Source organism: Pantherophis guttatus, chromosome 18 (assembly GCF_059756535.1).
Source record: "Pantherophis guttatus breed Tessera chromosome 18, ASM5975653v1, whole genome shotgun sequence".
Taxonomy (NCBI): domain Eukaryota; kingdom Metazoa; phylum Chordata; class Lepidosauria; order Squamata; family Colubridae; genus Pantherophis; species Pantherophis guttatus.
In genome coordinates this window covers 466,442-481,665 of record NC_142080.1, presented here as the reverse complement: position 1 = coordinate 481,665, position 15,224 = coordinate 466,442, and the positions used below count along the sequence as shown (strand labels likewise).

At 56.5% G+C, this 15,224-nt stretch overlaps 1 protein-coding gene across 2 annotated transcripts in view; it reads left to right on the top strand.

The window, feature by feature from the left end:
- Nucleotides 1-5,164: 5,164 nt before the first annotated feature.
- PEAR1 (platelet endothelial aggregation receptor 1) overlaps nucleotides 5,165-15,224 on the top strand; it is a 17,224-nt gene continuing 7,164 nt past the window's right edge. The window contains exons 1-9 of one of the 2 annotated variants that reach the window (XM_034425027.3): nucleotides 5,165-5,923; nucleotides 10,632-10,733; nucleotides 11,194-11,301; nucleotides 11,426-11,526; nucleotides 11,887-11,979; nucleotides 12,273-12,519; nucleotides 12,939-13,062; nucleotides 13,310-13,446; nucleotides 14,888-15,100. In XM_034425027.3, the coding sequence (XP_034280918.3) occupies nucleotides 5,328-5,923; nucleotides 10,632-10,733; nucleotides 11,194-11,301; nucleotides 11,426-11,526; nucleotides 11,887-11,979; nucleotides 12,273-12,519; nucleotides 12,939-13,062; nucleotides 13,310-13,446; nucleotides 14,888-15,100 (1,721 nt within the window). In that variant the 5' untranslated portion in view covers nucleotides 5,165-5,327. The remainder of the gene's footprint in view (nucleotides 5,924-10,631; nucleotides 10,734-11,193; nucleotides 11,302-11,425; nucleotides 11,527-11,886; nucleotides 11,980-12,272; nucleotides 12,520-12,938; nucleotides 13,063-13,309; nucleotides 13,447-14,887; nucleotides 15,101-15,224) is intronic. The other variant, XM_034425028.3, reaches the window with a different exon arrangement.

The window sequence follows — 15,224 nt, the reverse complement described above, 5'->3', positions numbered from 1 at the left end:
TCTTTGGGGGAGATGTGTCTGCCTTTTTTCCCCGCTCAGAGACTACAGGGCAGGACTGGGGAGGAAACCCCCCAAATCAGGGGTCAAATCTGAACCGGTTTACTACTGGTTCGCTGGCTGCGCATGTGCCCTGCAGGCACACATGCGAGGTTGTAAAAAAAATGCTTTGAAAAGTAAAAAAAAGGCTCTGACAATTGCACGGCTCAGCTGGGATCGTCAGAGCCTTCTTGTTACTTTTTAAGAGCATTTTTTAAAAGAAGCGGCTAGCGGGTGACCGGGCAATTGGGGGGGGCATGGGGGGGCCAGGGATTTTTGCTACCGGTTCTCGGAACCACCTACCACCATCGCTACCGGATCGGCTGATCCAGTCCGAACCGGGAGCATTTCACTCCTGCCTGAAACCCTCATCTGCCCTGGTTTTTGGGGTGCAAGTGGGCCTTCCTTTGCTTGCTCTAAATTTGGGGGTCCCAACCAAAGCCAGGCCCTTTGGGCGTGGGAACAATTTTTTCCCTTCCATCTCTGCCTCTTCACAGGAATGCACAAATTCTGCTCGGGTCTAAAACCTTGGAGTTATGGAGCCATAAGAGCCTTTGAATCCTCTGCTCAGTGCAGAACCCCTAATCATGGGAGCCTGGAAAGATCCTGACCCCCAGGATTGCGCTCCCTCTCTTAACTGCTTTGACTTTTAAGATGTCTTTCCTAGCATTCTGTTATCCAAATCTTCCTGTAACGCAAATCTATTTTTCCATGTCTGGAATTGGAGACTTGGAGGCTCTTTCTGAGTGATCTCTTCCAGGGATCTGTCTGGTCTCAAGGCAGGAGGGATCCAGTTCATTTTCACTTCTTTCTCTGATTATTCATCCCACAGGGGATTGGCTCTCCTTGGAGACTGCCAGGTCTCCGTCAAAGGAAAGGGGTCCCATTCTCTTCCATAGCCCACCCCTTGCCTCCCCTCCCCTTAGTGAACCCCCTGTGCAAGATGCGGAGGGCACCCCCTGGTCCTTCTTCCCACCAGATCTGGGCAGGAGATCATTCCACGTCTGCCAGCCACGTCTCTGCCTTTCTTGGCTGATTGGGGGCGACAGCAAGAGTGATTGGCCCCCCGAGAGAAAGAAAATGCACACCTTCATCTAATCAAAAGCCTTATTGAATCCTCGGTAATCACATCTGTGGGGAAATGGGGGCAGAGACTCATGCCCAGCTGGGCTCAGCGCGGCCTGGATGGGTCTAATGGGGCCGAATTGATTTCATCTGAGTGATGAACAGGGCGGGTTGCTTGTCGCCAAAGGCGAGACGGGGGGGCAGCGGTGTTTGGTTCAGAGTGCCAGCGGTCCCCCCTTCCCGCTCAGGGGCAGAACGGGCACCATGGGCCCGCTGCAGAAGGAGGTGCCCAAAACCTACACCCACAAGGAGATTTCTGCCAACCCCAAGAAGAAACTCCACAGCATGGCACGCGATGGCTCCCTCGGATTGTGGAAGTGATTCTTACATCCTTGGGCCAAACTTGGCAAGCCGGCAATTGGCATCCATGGAAGAAGCAGGGCATTTGGGGGGCACGGAGGCTCTAGGGCTAATGATATTCAGTTGTGGGTCAGAAGGGAGCAAGAATCCGCAGCCCCTGGCCTTCCAGGAGACCAGCTGCGCATTGGGGGGGGAAGTAAAAAGCCAGGGCATCTCCCCAAAGCCCCTGAAAGTGGGCACTGGCAGGGCATCTGGCTGAGCTGCGGATGAGCCCCCAGGGCTTCTCTCTGCCCATCCTGGCTCTTCTCTCTGCCCAGGCAGACGTGGGTGAAACTCGATTCAGCCCCTGGGAAGGCTCTGCGCCGTCACTGCCCTGGTAGCCACACCAGCCGGCATGAATCTTCCTCCTCTCCTTCCCCACCCCTGAGCTGGGGTGGGAAAAGGCCCCACAGAGACGAGCAGGGGATGGCATTAAGTTTCAGAGAGCATCTCCTGGCTGGATTTGCGGTATTGATAAATGACACCAAGCCACACGGGGGCTGGAGAGAAGAGAAGGCGAGAGGGAGCAAGGGGAAATTAAGAGGGGGCTTCCCTTGAGCCCTGATATGGAGGGGGGAGACAGGAGGGGGCGGAGGGGCTTCAGGAAAGAAAGAAGGGGCATCTTTGCCAGACTTGATGCCCCCATTTTGCTCTGGGTAACCAGGAGATGGGGGGAGAGGGGAGAAAGAGCTGTCCTTGGCCAAAGATTAGGGACCATGACTTGCAGGGACATAGTCACCGCAAAGAGGGCCAGAGACCCCCCTAAGATATGCCAGGAGGGGTCTCCACCAACAGGAAGAGAGGAATCTGAAGCAGATGGGGAAGGGGGGGTGCAGTGGTGAAATCCAATTTTTTTACTACCGGTTCTGTGAGTGTGGCTTGGTGGGCGTGGCTTAGTGGGCATGGCAGGGGAAGGATACTGCAAAATCCCCAATCCCTCCCCATTCTGGGGCCAGCCAGAGGTGGTATTTCCTGGTTCTCTGAACTACTCAAAATTTTTGCTATCAGTTCTCCAGAACCTGTCAGAACCTGCTGGATTTCATCCCTGGGGGAGGGGGTGTCTTCTGCATATTGACCAGAACTCTGCCATTGCTGTTCCAGAGACATTTTAACTCTCCCTACCATCCCTTTAGCAGCTGAAGCTGAGATGGCCCCCCCTGGAAAGGGGCCTAGGGCAAGCAGCTTAGGGGAGAGAGAGCCATGGGGCACCGGGCAGGAGAGAGGGAGACCCGGAGGTCTTCCCAGGAAAGGGTAGGGAGAGGAAATGGGAGCCCCCCCCCCGCTTGTTCACTGATGGAAGTCCTGCAGGGGTAATGGGAGAGGACTGGGCAGGCTCCAGAAGGTTTTCCATTTCAGAGGAGTTCCTGGGGCGGCTTGGAAGTGCTGAGGAAGGGGCTTCGGTTGCCTTCAGCAGAAGAGAGCTGGAGGTGCAGGAGGGAACAGCCAGCCGGTCCTTTGGGGAGGGTCTCTGGCCCACTTCCTAGTTCCCCCCACAATTCCCCATCTCAGGCGTTAGCAGCCCCAGAAGACAAGCCAGCAGAGGAGAGACCTGGCTTGGAGGAAAAGAGGCTGCCACAGGTAACACCTGTCAGGTAATCTCACCTGGCTCAGGTGGCCTCTAGGCGTTTTGCAGCCAGAGCTGCAAGGGGTCCTGCTGCTCCTTTCTGCCCACTTCCCTAATGTCATCCCCCCCCTCCAATCATCACTAAGGACCGTAGAAGGAAAGTCTTCTTTGCTGGGGGGGGGGGTGGAGAGCCAGGAAGTGCTGGAGCTAGAGCTGCACTTGAAGGTTCCGGGGGGAGGGGGGAGAGATGAGGAAGGCTCAGAGGTGGGGAGCAGCTGGCTGAGGTCCTGAAATGCTCCCTGGGGCGTGATGGCCCTTAGATGGCCTTCTTCCTCTTCTCCCTCCCTCCGCCATGAAACACCCAGAAGCCCATCCATCAAGCCCCCTCCCCTTCTGCTGGGCTAATTGTAACTAATGGCCGCCCCGGTGATGGGAGATCGCCTTGCAGAGGGACAGCACCTCTGGAATGTGGAAATCGTTACCAAGTTCTTAGGCTAAAGGGGGAAGCAATTAGGAAGGGCGGGGGGTGGGGTGGGGGCCTGACATCTGTCCTCTGCAGCTGGGGAAGCAGGAGAGTGGCTGGAGTGGCCGGTCTGGGGGTGACAGTCCAGGGAGGAGAAGACCCTCTGATGCAGGGCATTTCCTCCATCTCTTCAGTGGAGCGGTGCCTTCAGAAATGGGGGCCCCTCCCCTCAGGCCATGCCTGGCACTGACCGGCTGCCCCGGACATCGGTTCAGGTCTTCTGGTTTCATTCCCACCCCCCACCCCCCACGGCTGATCTTGGTGGAACTTCATGTCTGCCATCTTTGCATGGGAATCTTTGCACAGGGGAAGGGGTCCCATCCCATCCTGCAGAAGCGTTAATTCAGACCCCTTGCAAAAGGTCTTGTGTGAATGGATCTGGCCCCATAGGATGGACCGGAGGTGGACATGGGCCCAGGAATACTTTGGGGTCCTGGGTGAGGCCCGCCAGAAGGACCCTGGCAAGGCCAAAGAAGGAACTGGACCCTCAGTAGAATAGAATAGAATAGAATAGAATAGAATAGAATAGAATAGAATAGAATAGAATAGAATAGAACAGAACAGAACAGAACAGAACAGAACAGAATAGAATAGAATAGAATAGAATAGAATAGAATAGAATAGAATAGAATAAGAATTCTTTATTGGCCCAGTGTACATTGGACAGACAAAGAATTTGTCTTGGTGCTTACGCTCTCGGTGTACATAAAAAAAAAAAGATACGTTTGTCAAGAATCATAAGGTACAACACTTAATGATAGTCATAGGGTACAAATAAGCAATCAGGAAACAATATCAATATAAATCGTAAGGATACCAGCAACAAGGTTACAGTCATGCAGTCATAAGTGGGAGGAGATGGGTGGTGGGAACAATGAGAAGATTAATAGTAGTGCAGACTTAGTGAATAGTTTGACAGTGTTGAGGGAATTATTTCTTTAGCAGAGTGATGACGTTCGGGAAAAAACTGTCCTTGTGTCTCGTTGTTCTGGGGTGCAGTGCTCTATAGCGTCATTTTGAGGGTAGGAGTTGAAACAGTTTATGTCCAGGATGCGAGGGGTCTATAGATATTTTCACAGACCGAGACCCTATAAATGTGGGTGCGGGCATCATCTCCAGGGTTCAGCTCAACTGGTACGGAGTCTCTGGGATGCCAGGCAGGTTGGCATAGTCTGGGGTGGCCAAGGGTCTCTGCTGCCCCCTGGTGGAGGCCGAGGCCACTGGTTGTAGCCCTCAGCCCCATCACCTCTCCTTCCCGCCCTCCACCAATCCCGGCCCCTCCCTTCACAGCAGCCGCCTCTGAGAGACCACCACTCCTCTCAGAGGACCCCAGCAAGAGGGGAGAATTGGGGACGCCATGTTTCCCAAAAGGGATCTTGGCTGACTGGCACTGCTGCCTCCTCCGAGCACAGGGATTGGGAGCTGTTCCCGGTGCTGAGCTCTAGCAATTCTTAAAGGGCAGCCTTGTTTGTGTGCATTTTTCCTTCCATCGGGCCCTCAGAAAAGCCCCCTCCCCGAATTCCTGATGATCTCCGCCCACCCAGTGTCAACCACTGAGCTTCTTAAAATACTTGAGAGATGCAGAAGCTTCACTGGGAAGAATCCACATGGTTTAGGTCTTTGGTGGGGCCTCTGCTTCCACTTTGTCTTTGGGGAAGGGGCTCCTGACCCCACTGGTTTCCCCCCATGTTCAGCTGCAGCTGCAAGGAAGTTTTGCTGAACTATTAAACATTTAATTCCATGGATCAAGGCACCTTTTTGGATCACAGTTTCTGCACAGTGCTAGGTTTGAGGCAGGATGGGTGGCCCCAACATCCAGCCTCTCTACCGTCCATTGCTCCGCAGGATGGGGGAGGGGCTCTGTACCCCCCCACCCCCGATGGTCCCTGGGCCACCCCAGATCTTGCACTCCGACTGCTGGGCTGCTTTCAGGCAAGCTTCTCAGGACAGAGTTTGCGTGTTCCAAACATTTTGGCTTTCTTGCCAAAAAAAATTACTATTTTTTTGTTGCTGTTGCTGTTTCTCTCCATTCAGCTTCCTCGTCAAAGCTTCCTGAAGGCACCAGCTGAGCCCGGCCCCTTCCTGCCTCGCTGTCCCCCCTCCTCTCCGATTGCATGTTCACACTTCTCTTGCGCTCGGCCACCCAACTCAGCCTGGGAAGACCCTGAAGGGCCCGGATGCCCCTCTCAGTCCTCCTCCGAGGCTGGGACTGGATTCGGCCTCTTGCTGGACAAGAGGGGCTCCTGGGTGAGGAGCAGTGAGGACGAGCAGCCCACCGCCGGCACCCCCACCCCCACCACTGCCTTTGGGTGGACCCACCACAGAAGCTCAAGGAGGTAAGATTTGGGGGTGAACCTGGAGACCGTAATGCCTGGGCACAGAGCTCAGCTGCCAACCAGAACAGAGTGCAGGGCTTCCCCCTGGCCAGCTTGGAAGGGGGCATCTGGATGGACTGCCCTTGCCTTGGCCACCCCCCAGGAGACTGTCCTCCCCAAAGCAGACAGAGCTGGAACTTTTGGCATGTTAGGTAGAATAATTTCCTTTCCCTTCTGTGAAGTTGTGTTTTTCTCCAAAGCCTTGGGCCCCGACCCCCTTGGGGGTCTCTGCTCAGAGCCACAGGAGTCTCTCAAAGAGCTGCTTGTTTGAAGCCAGAATGGATGACAAGGTTGTACATGTGAACGGACAGAGAAGCTGACACAGGGCTGGTGAAAGCTTTGGCACCTCTGGAGCTGCGCCCTTAAGCCGTTCCATCTTTCTCAGGGCCCCCCAGGGATCCTCTTTGCCTTCTACCTCAAATCCTAGCAAATAGCTTCCGTGCCCGACTGGGCTGGGTGGGGTCGAGGAAGTCCTGGGTTCAATTCCCTCCACCATCCATTACTCATCCATTGAAAATTCAGCCGTTTCCTAGATGAAGGTTTGGGTTTGTGGCGAAGGGTTAGTTTGACGTGCCATCTAAAAATGCCCAGCGAGGTCACCAGAAGGGCTTATCTCTGGGCAGCAGGACTCTGAGGAAACCACAGGCACTAACTGGCCAGGGGGAAAGCTCTGCCCAGCCCTTCTGCAGATCAGCCCCGAGAGAGGGACCTGCTTCCCCTGTGGATCACCTGGGGGGGGGGCTGCAAAGAGCAGGAGGGAAGGAGGGGGGTGTTTTAGGTTATTTTGGCCGAGAACTGGGTTAGGTGAACTTGGCTAGACTGTGAAGGAGCAAAATTAGCAGACTGAAAAGGGGTCCCAGGACGAAGGTCTGGCCCCACCTCTCAATCTGCTCTCTTTACCAGCCCGTTTCTGGGTTTCTCCCCATTGCAAGCACGATGTGGGCAGGGGAGCCCAGAGAGACCCTTGCAGAGCAGAGGTCCAGCGTGCCTTTCAAAGCCTCGCCCGGCCACCTTTGGCTGACGTCCCTCCTTGCTCCTTTCTGATAAACAGGAAGCCGGACGGGAGTCCGATGAGGCTTTGGGGGGTGTAAAACAGGGGCTTTCTATCTGTGGGGCAGGAAAGAGGGGAGGCCAGGAGGGAGGAGCAAGGAGGATATCTCCCGCCCCCCCTCCGGCCTTCAGAACAGGGGCTGGCACCCCGTGGCGTTTGGGGAGAAGGGGGGGGATTTTAAAATTGGTGGCAGAGCCATTGTTCTATTGCCGTTTGGGGATGGGGACTCGTCTGGCAGCCCTCTGGGATGCCCGTTCCAGGCTGTGAACTGAAACACCTGAGATGTCATGCCTCCCACCATGCCTGCCCTTGTTGTGTGTGCTTGGCAAAAGCCCTTTTCCTGCCAATCTCTTGCCTCTTTCCTCTCCTGCTGTGGCCTGAATGAGGCGTTTTCCTGCAATGAAGTCATGGGGACCGGCCCAGACGCCGAGGCAGCTGCAGGGGGGACGGACGAGGAGGCGTTGGGATTTCAAAGCGTCTCCCTCCGAACCGAAGCCCTGGGAAACACCATCCTCCACGCTCTTCCCCGGGCCTTGAACCCAGGACTGGAGTCCCCTCTTCTGAGGGGCAGAGCCTCCTTTCAGCAAACAGCTCCCAGGCGGCCTCCAATCGCCACTCTGCCAGGGCTGAGTTTGCAGAGGAGCCGATTGTGAGTCGGCTGCCGGGTGCCCTCCCTTCCGCTGGCATGCTGTGCCCATTTCTGCTGTTTTGGGTCCATTTGGGTCTTGTTTCCGAAGCACTTGAGACCCTGGAGAGATCAGGGCTTGCAAGCTCACCCCCACCCCCTGGCCAAACAGGCCCCATCCATGATGGGGCAAGGAGGAGGGGAGCCCAGGGTGGGCTCTTGCAGCCCCCAAGTCATCCCCCTCGTCTTCCGAGAAATCTCCCCTGCAATCAAGTCCATTCTGGCTTCCTCCACTTCCCACGCAGGGATGCTCCGGGCTGCAGCTTTAACTCGAACCAGCTTTGCTCTTGCCTCGCCTTGTTCCCTCCCACCCCCGCAACCCCCCCACCCCCCACAGGCCCTGCAGGGGCTCAGCACAGGCCTCACAGCCAAGCCTTCCAGCTGCAGATTGAGGCTCGCCGTCCCGTGCGTTTGGGGGAGGCAGCCCCCCCAGTTTCCCTCTGTCTCCTCTGAAATCCCAACAATCAACGTTCTGCCCACCCAGATCTTCCTTGCTCTGTGGGGTGTTAAAGTACCCCGTTTATTCTTTCTGTAGCTTATCCTGCCTGCAGAAATGGAGGTGCAGAGCAGTGGTGATTGGGACTTCTCTGTGCAATTACACACAAGTGGCAGGCAAAGCAACTTACTATGCACACACATTGCTGTAGTTCTGGTCATAGTAAGCCTTTACTTCCCTCGGCACCAGCCGCGTCTTCTTGCGGACTGTTTTTCAGCCTCCTGCTCTACCCCACAGCCCTAAGATCACTTGGTGGTCCCCCATCCAGTACAAGCCAAGTCCCATCCTGCTCTGCCTCCGACCATCCAGGGACTGCCTCCTTCCTGAGGTGAGGCGGCATGGCTGTCCTCCTTTCTGCCTGCCCCACACATGCGGGGTGGGGGGTGTCGGGAGGTCCTGGCTTGCAAAGGGGAGATCAGCTCCCTTTCCCACACTCTCCATCTGCAGAGCATCAGGGTCATTTCCTGTTTGCAGCCAGGCTGAGGAGCAACGCGTCTCTCTCTCTCTCTCTCTCTGTGTCCTCCCTCCCTCCCTCCCCCCTCTCTCTCCCTCCCTCCCCCTCTTTCTCCCTCCCACTCCCCCTCTCTCTCTTCCTCCCTCTCTCTCTCCCTCCCTCCCTCCCTCTTTTTCTTTCCCTCTTTCTCCCTCCACCCTCTTCCTCCCTCTCTCCCTCTCCCCTCCCTCCCCCTCCCTCTCTCTCTCTCCCTCCCTCTCCAGATGAGCCCCATCCAGGGACTGGCAGGGGGGCAAAGGGAGCCCCACCTGTTTTGGGAGAGGGGCTGGGTCTTGGCAAGGTGGAAGAGAGCGAGCTGTGGGCCTTTGCCAAGCTTCACGCAGCTCCAGCTGTGGGAATGACACCCTCGCTAGAAAAGTTAGAACGGGATTCCTTCCTGGTTGAAAGACTTCAGATGGGCTGGATGTGGGGAGTGGGGGGGCAGCCCCAGCAGGCCTTTCGAAGAAGGGCCCTGGACTGGAGCCTGGTCCTGCTTGCAAAGACGGGCGTGGGCTGCCACAAGCTCCCCAAGACTTGGAGGAGAAGCCTCCAAACAGCCCAGCCTGTCTTGGGTTGCTATCCAAGCAGCCCGCCCCTCCCCAGGGACTCCCCTGCTTCCAAATTTGCAAGCAATGGGGGGGGCTCTCCTTCTCCTCCTCTGCATGTTCCTGGAGACACGGGTGGTCTCTGGACTGGACGGGCGGGAAGGCTGAGCAAACTGGCCCTCCTTGGCTTTTCTTGGCAGAGGAGGAACCTGGTTGGCCAGCCAGGGGGTCTCCACAGATGGCAGGATTTGACTTTTGCTGGGTTTTGGGTGCCAGGGGGGTCCCTCAACCCTTGCCTCTGGTTCTGCCCTGCTTCTGGGTGCATTTCTGTGAAACTCCCCAGGTCATTGGGCAGAGATGGGTCTTCAGACATTTGGGTGCAAATTTTGGGAGGAGTGCAGAAGAGGGAGGCCCAGGCCGTCCCTCCCTCCCCTCCCCTCCCCACCCCATGTTTTCCCCTCTCCTTTCAGGGCTCCTGGGAGACCCAGCCCACGGCAGTAGGAGGGACCTGGGAACAGCCAGGAAGGGGTTGCAAAACTTTGCTGCCTCAGCAAAGGGGACTGAAGGGAATTGGACGGAGTGGATGGATGCTTCTCTGCCCTGTTGCCAAAGGGGAGGGGGGAACAGGGGGAGCACGTCCAGAGAGGGGAGGAGGCTTAACTCCTTCACTGCCAGCGGTGGGAATCGATGTTTGGTAACAGGAGCTTGCTTGGCGCCATCCAAGCGAGTCAACTTTTCCTACGTAGAAAACCGCCGGCAGTCTCAAGCCGTGAGAAACTGACTGGGGTCAATGGTCAGGCCTGGGCTTAGGAAAAAGATTCCACAGTTGCAGAATTAAGTTTGTGAAAGGGGGGGAGGGGGCTTCGAGCTTAAAATCGCAGTGGCCGCCTTTCACAGCCAGGATGGTCTTCCAGCTTTTCTTTCCAACGGAGAGCTTCTCCGTATCTCTAGGCTGGGACTTTGGAACTGAAGGAACCAGGGGAACAAAGAAGAAGGAGGGAAACCTGATCTTCTGTTGACGCAGCCTCCGCCTCTCAGGTCTTCCGCAGTGGCTGGACGGAAGTTTCACCCAGGCCACTTGAGCATCTCCAGTCCCCACAGGGAACCACACCATTCAGATGTGGTTCCCTGATCCTGAACAGGACAGATTCTGGGTTCTGTCCTGTTCCGTGGGGAGACAGTTCCAAGGACGGGACTGTTTGGGGTCTCGGTGTGGCTCCGGCTTGGATGGCAGCAGCCCCACCACCGAGAAAGCCCCGGCTCTGCGTGTTTCCTGTTTTTGCACGGACATCCCTGTGTTTGTGGGCCTCATGCTGGAAAGATGCCCCCGGGAAGGGAGGGCAAAGTCAGGTGGTGTGAAATCAAATGCCTGTACAATCACCATAAACCCCTTTCTTAGGAGGATGGCTTACTGTTACTCCCTGCTGGTGCTGTGGCTGCAGCTGGATCGGGCCCTGTTGCTCAGCTCCAATGACCCCAACGTCTGCAGCTACTGGGAAAGGTGAGACCGGGGTGAAACGCTCTCGGCCATCCGGTAGCCATCGTCACAGTTGGCTCGGCGATCCCGCCCAGGTGTCGTTATTTCCTGGTTTTAACCAGGAAGTAATGTGTTTTTTTTACCTTCTGCACATGCGCTGCGTGCGCATGTGATGCACACGAGCGAAGTGAGCACACGCATGTGGCATGTGCACTTCCAAACCAGTAAGGAAAGTAAGTAGATTTCACCCCCGGGTGAGACTCCTCGCAAGGGGCCTGGAATGCAAAGAGGGAGGTGGACTCGGGGTATCCCCTCCCCAGTTCTTTAGGAAGAGGCCATTTCTCCAAAAATATTTTTTGGGGGGGAAGTGCTCCTTTCCCCGTTTCTCCCCTCATCCTGGGCAGGTCAGCCCCCTGTGTTTAAGAGGTGGGCACGCGATGGCTGAACCCCTGCCCCCAATTCAAGCTGCTGTTGCTCCCCCTAGTTTCACCACCGTCTCCAAAGAGTCCTTCGTGCAGCCCTTCGTCCAGGAGTCCAAGGAGCCCTGCAAAAGCCCAGCGTGGCTACGGGCAAAGACCTGCCCTCAGTATAGGTGAGCACAGAGCCCTCCCACCTGAACTCCCCCCCCATTGACAGGGGGGAACCCGAGGCTGGGCTGTGGCATGGAGTCCCGGTCTCTTCCGGTGCCCAGCGGCCTTTTCTCTTGGTGCTTTCAGAGTCCTGTACAAGACAGCCTACCGGCAAGGTGTCAAAGTGGACTACCGAAGGCGCCATCACTGTTGTGAGGGGTTCTACGAGAGCAGTGACGCCTGTGTCCGTAAGCCCATCTCCCCACAACAATTCCCTCCTGTTGAGCCACTGTAGAAGGAGAGACTGTCTGCACACACAGCCTCAGGAAGCCAAGCAGGGCCAGGCCTGGGAAGGGATGGGATGGGAGACCACTAGGAGATCCCACAGGGCCAGAGGGTAGTCTGGGAAGTATCAAAAGTTCCTGGAAGCGGTTTCTGCATTTCTGTTGAGCAAACAGCCTGGATTTCTCATCCCATCCTGGGGTTGAGCTCAGGAGGGGTGGGAGCCTTTAATTCTCTGCTTACCCCCTGAAGTTCCGGGGGAAGCAGTTCTGCAGGTCGGGGAGGGACTGGCAGGTGATGCTCCCTTCCCCCCCTCTCGGCTGCAGCTCGGTGTGCCCAGGAGTGCGTGCATGGCCGGTGTGTGGCTCCAGACCAGTGTCAGTGCGAGCAAGGCTGGAGGGGCACCGATTGCTCCAGTGGTGAGGCCCCCCCTTTGAGCCAGTCCTGAGGGCCCAGAGTCCAGAAAGAAAGACCTGGGGGCCATGGCGGGGGGGTCAGAGAACAGAGGGGCTGGCTGGCTCACCAGAGCAGCCTTTGGGCAGATACTGGCCAGGCCTTCCCCTTGCCTAGACCTGCTCGTTCAGGGCACTTGGCTGAGGTAGATTTGGGGTGAGGGGACACCGAGCCGCCTGGCCTTCCCAGGATGGCAGCCGATGATCCTGGAAGCAGGTTGGATCAAGGCCCCAGGAGACCCTCTTTTTCTCCTCTCCAGAGTGCAGCGACCGATCCTGGGGGCCCGACTGCCAAAGCCCCTGCAGGTGCTTGAATGGAGGCATCTGTGACCCCCTGACTGGGGCCTGTGCTTGCCCCCCTGGCTACCGTGGGCAGGAGTGCCAGGAGCCCTGTGCCACAGGGACCTACGGCCAAGGATGCCAGCTGGATTGCCATTGCCAGAACGGAGCGGGCTGCAACCACCTGGACGGCGCCTGCCTCTGCTCTCCCGGCTATGCAGGGCCACAGTGAGTAGTGGGGAAGGCAAGGCAGAAATGCTGAGTTGGGGGCATTCTGGGGGGCAGAGCGAGGGGCTGGTGGCACCAGAGACATGGGGCATCTGAGCAACACCGCTGGTGAGTTTTTCAGCACCAGAAATTGCAGGAGAGCAACTAACTGGCCTCCCTGAAATAGCTTCCCCTACATTGGACCAGGGGCTGGAATGTACTTTAGGGATCCCATCTAGACAAACTTAAGTCTTGTCCAGCTGGGTGGGTGAAACCTTGGGGGGAAGGTCTAAGAGGGGCTGTTCTGACTGTCCATAGCAGGCTTGGACACAAAATGGGTCTCTGAAAGGTTCACTTCCTCCTGAGGTGGATCACAATGAGCTTGGTACAAGCGGTGGCCTTGAGCCCGTCCTGTGGACTCTCCTCCCTCTCTCTTCCAGCTGCGAGATTCTCTGCCCCAACAGCACCCACGGAGTCCAGTGCCCAGCCTACTGCCCTTGCCAGAACGGGGGGGTCTGCCATCCTCCCTCCTCCAGCAAATGTGCCTGCCCTCCTGGATGGATGGTAGGTGGGCATGGACAGGGAGGTGGACCCCCAACCTCTAACCTCTGAACCAGAAGCCTCCTCCAACCCCTTGCAGAGGGGCTGGAAAAAATCGATTCTACCTTCCTATTGATGGGAACAGAGACACGGAATGGAGGGAGGGCTGTCTGACCACACAGTTCCATGTGACAAAATCTCCTTGGCATTTGGACACATGTTGTTGGTTGAATCTCCCTCCAGGCAGTTTCTGACGGCTCTCCCCCCACAGGGTGACATCTGCTCCACCCGGTGTCCCATTGGGCGTTTCGGTTCCAGCTGCCAGGAAGAGTGCCGGTGCCACAATGGAGGCCAGTGCGATCCTGATTCGGGCCAGTGCCGGTGTGCGCCAGGCTACCTGGGAGAGGAGTGAGTAACCCCTCTGCAGTGCGGGGGTCTTTGTGGGGCCTTGTCAGTCCTCGTGAGGGTCTTCACAGGCCGCCAGCCTGCTGAGGATGGCAGGCGTCTCATTTCCGATTCTCCGTAAGGAAGTGACCCAATTCCACTTCTCCAGTCGGGCATCTGGGCCTTGGATCCAGACCAGCTGGAACAAGTTCAAAGAAGGTTCACAAAGATCTTCAGGAAGTGGAAGCTAAGATACGGGAGAACCTGGGACATTTCACACTAACAACAGAGCTAAAATAATCTAAAATCAGAAGGTCCCACAAGAGAATGCTCATTCTCCTTTGTGCAGGACACACAATTCCAGTACAAAAAAGGTACATTCCTCCAAAAACTTCCTAACAATAGCTGCAGCTTGAGAAGGAAACCGTTTTCCGCAGGGATGAAGGGCCCTCCTTTACTGGACGTGTGTTACGCATCTGTTTCGGAGATCTGCTCCGTAGCCTGCAAGGCTCCCCCAAGGGGAGGGTTCTCCTCCCACCAAACTGACCTCCTGTCTTTAGCTGCGCTAGCCACCCGATGCCTGGCATGATCCCCCATGGCCCCTCGTGGCGGTTTCTGCCCAGCTGCAGTTGCCATTGACTGGGCTCTCTTCCCCGGCAGCATCACACCCATCTGCCAAGGCCAATCACCCCGTCTCTGCCAAAAGTAGCAACGGCCCTTTGTAAACCCGGTCAGACTTCATGCAGGAAGCCCCTGGCCAATTATGTTGGCTGTGGTTAACGGACGAGTCCATGTTTCCCCTAAACTGTAAGAGGAAGGAAACGCTGCCGCTGCTGTCCAGGAATTGCAAACAATGGGGAAGGCAGAGGGAGATGCTCCTGGGGAAGATTGAAGCAGCCACTCCGACTCTGAGGAGGATGTGGAAGAGCTGAGGAGAGCACTTATGGCTCTCTTAAAGGTTGGGCAACGCTGTTGGCAGCCACGCCAAACCAAGCCCGTCTTGGAGAGAATTCCCTGCAGATCTGTGGTGGAATGTAGACCAGAGTCGCAGGAGGGAGGGGCTGCTTCCCAGAGGGCAAAGAGAGGGCAGAGCTTGGAATCTCTGGTAGGCAGGAAGAGGGCGAAGGTGGACCCTCCCTAGCCATTCACAGAGCAGCTCTACAGCTATGCGGATAATTGCTTTAGTCTGGCAAGATTCTGTCTGTAAGCAAACAACTATAAAGAACTACTCAGAAGTAACTCCACGTCTCCTTCTTGGTTCCTTGGGCTTGGCATGATCAAGGTCAAGGAGACCTCTTGCAGTGGTGGTGGTGGGCTTGTGACAGACGTCCCTCACCCACCCACCCCCATTTTATGGGTTGACACAAGCCATGCTCTCAGACTGGCATTCTAGACCAGCACTGCAGTTGACCGATGTTGGCAGATGTTGTATTTTCTGTTCTCCACCCTCCTGCTTCTCCCCAAGATGCCGCGAGAAGTGTCCCATCGGCAAATACGGCCAGGACTGCCACGAGACCTGTGACTGCACCAACGGGGGCCACTGTTTTCACATCAGTGGGGGCTGCTTGTGTGAAGCCGGATTCTATGGTAGCCGCTGCGAGGAGCGGAAATGTCTCCCCGGGCTGTACGGCCTCAGCTGCCAGCTTCCTTGTCTCTGTGATCCTCAGCACACGCAGAGGTCAGTCCAGAGGCCCCCTTGTTTCCGCAAGGCACTTGTCCAGCCTACCTCCCCCCCCCCCGCGGTGGATGGGATAGATTGGAGTGGTCCCAGTAGGGAAATCAGGTTCCTCAAGATAAGCCCA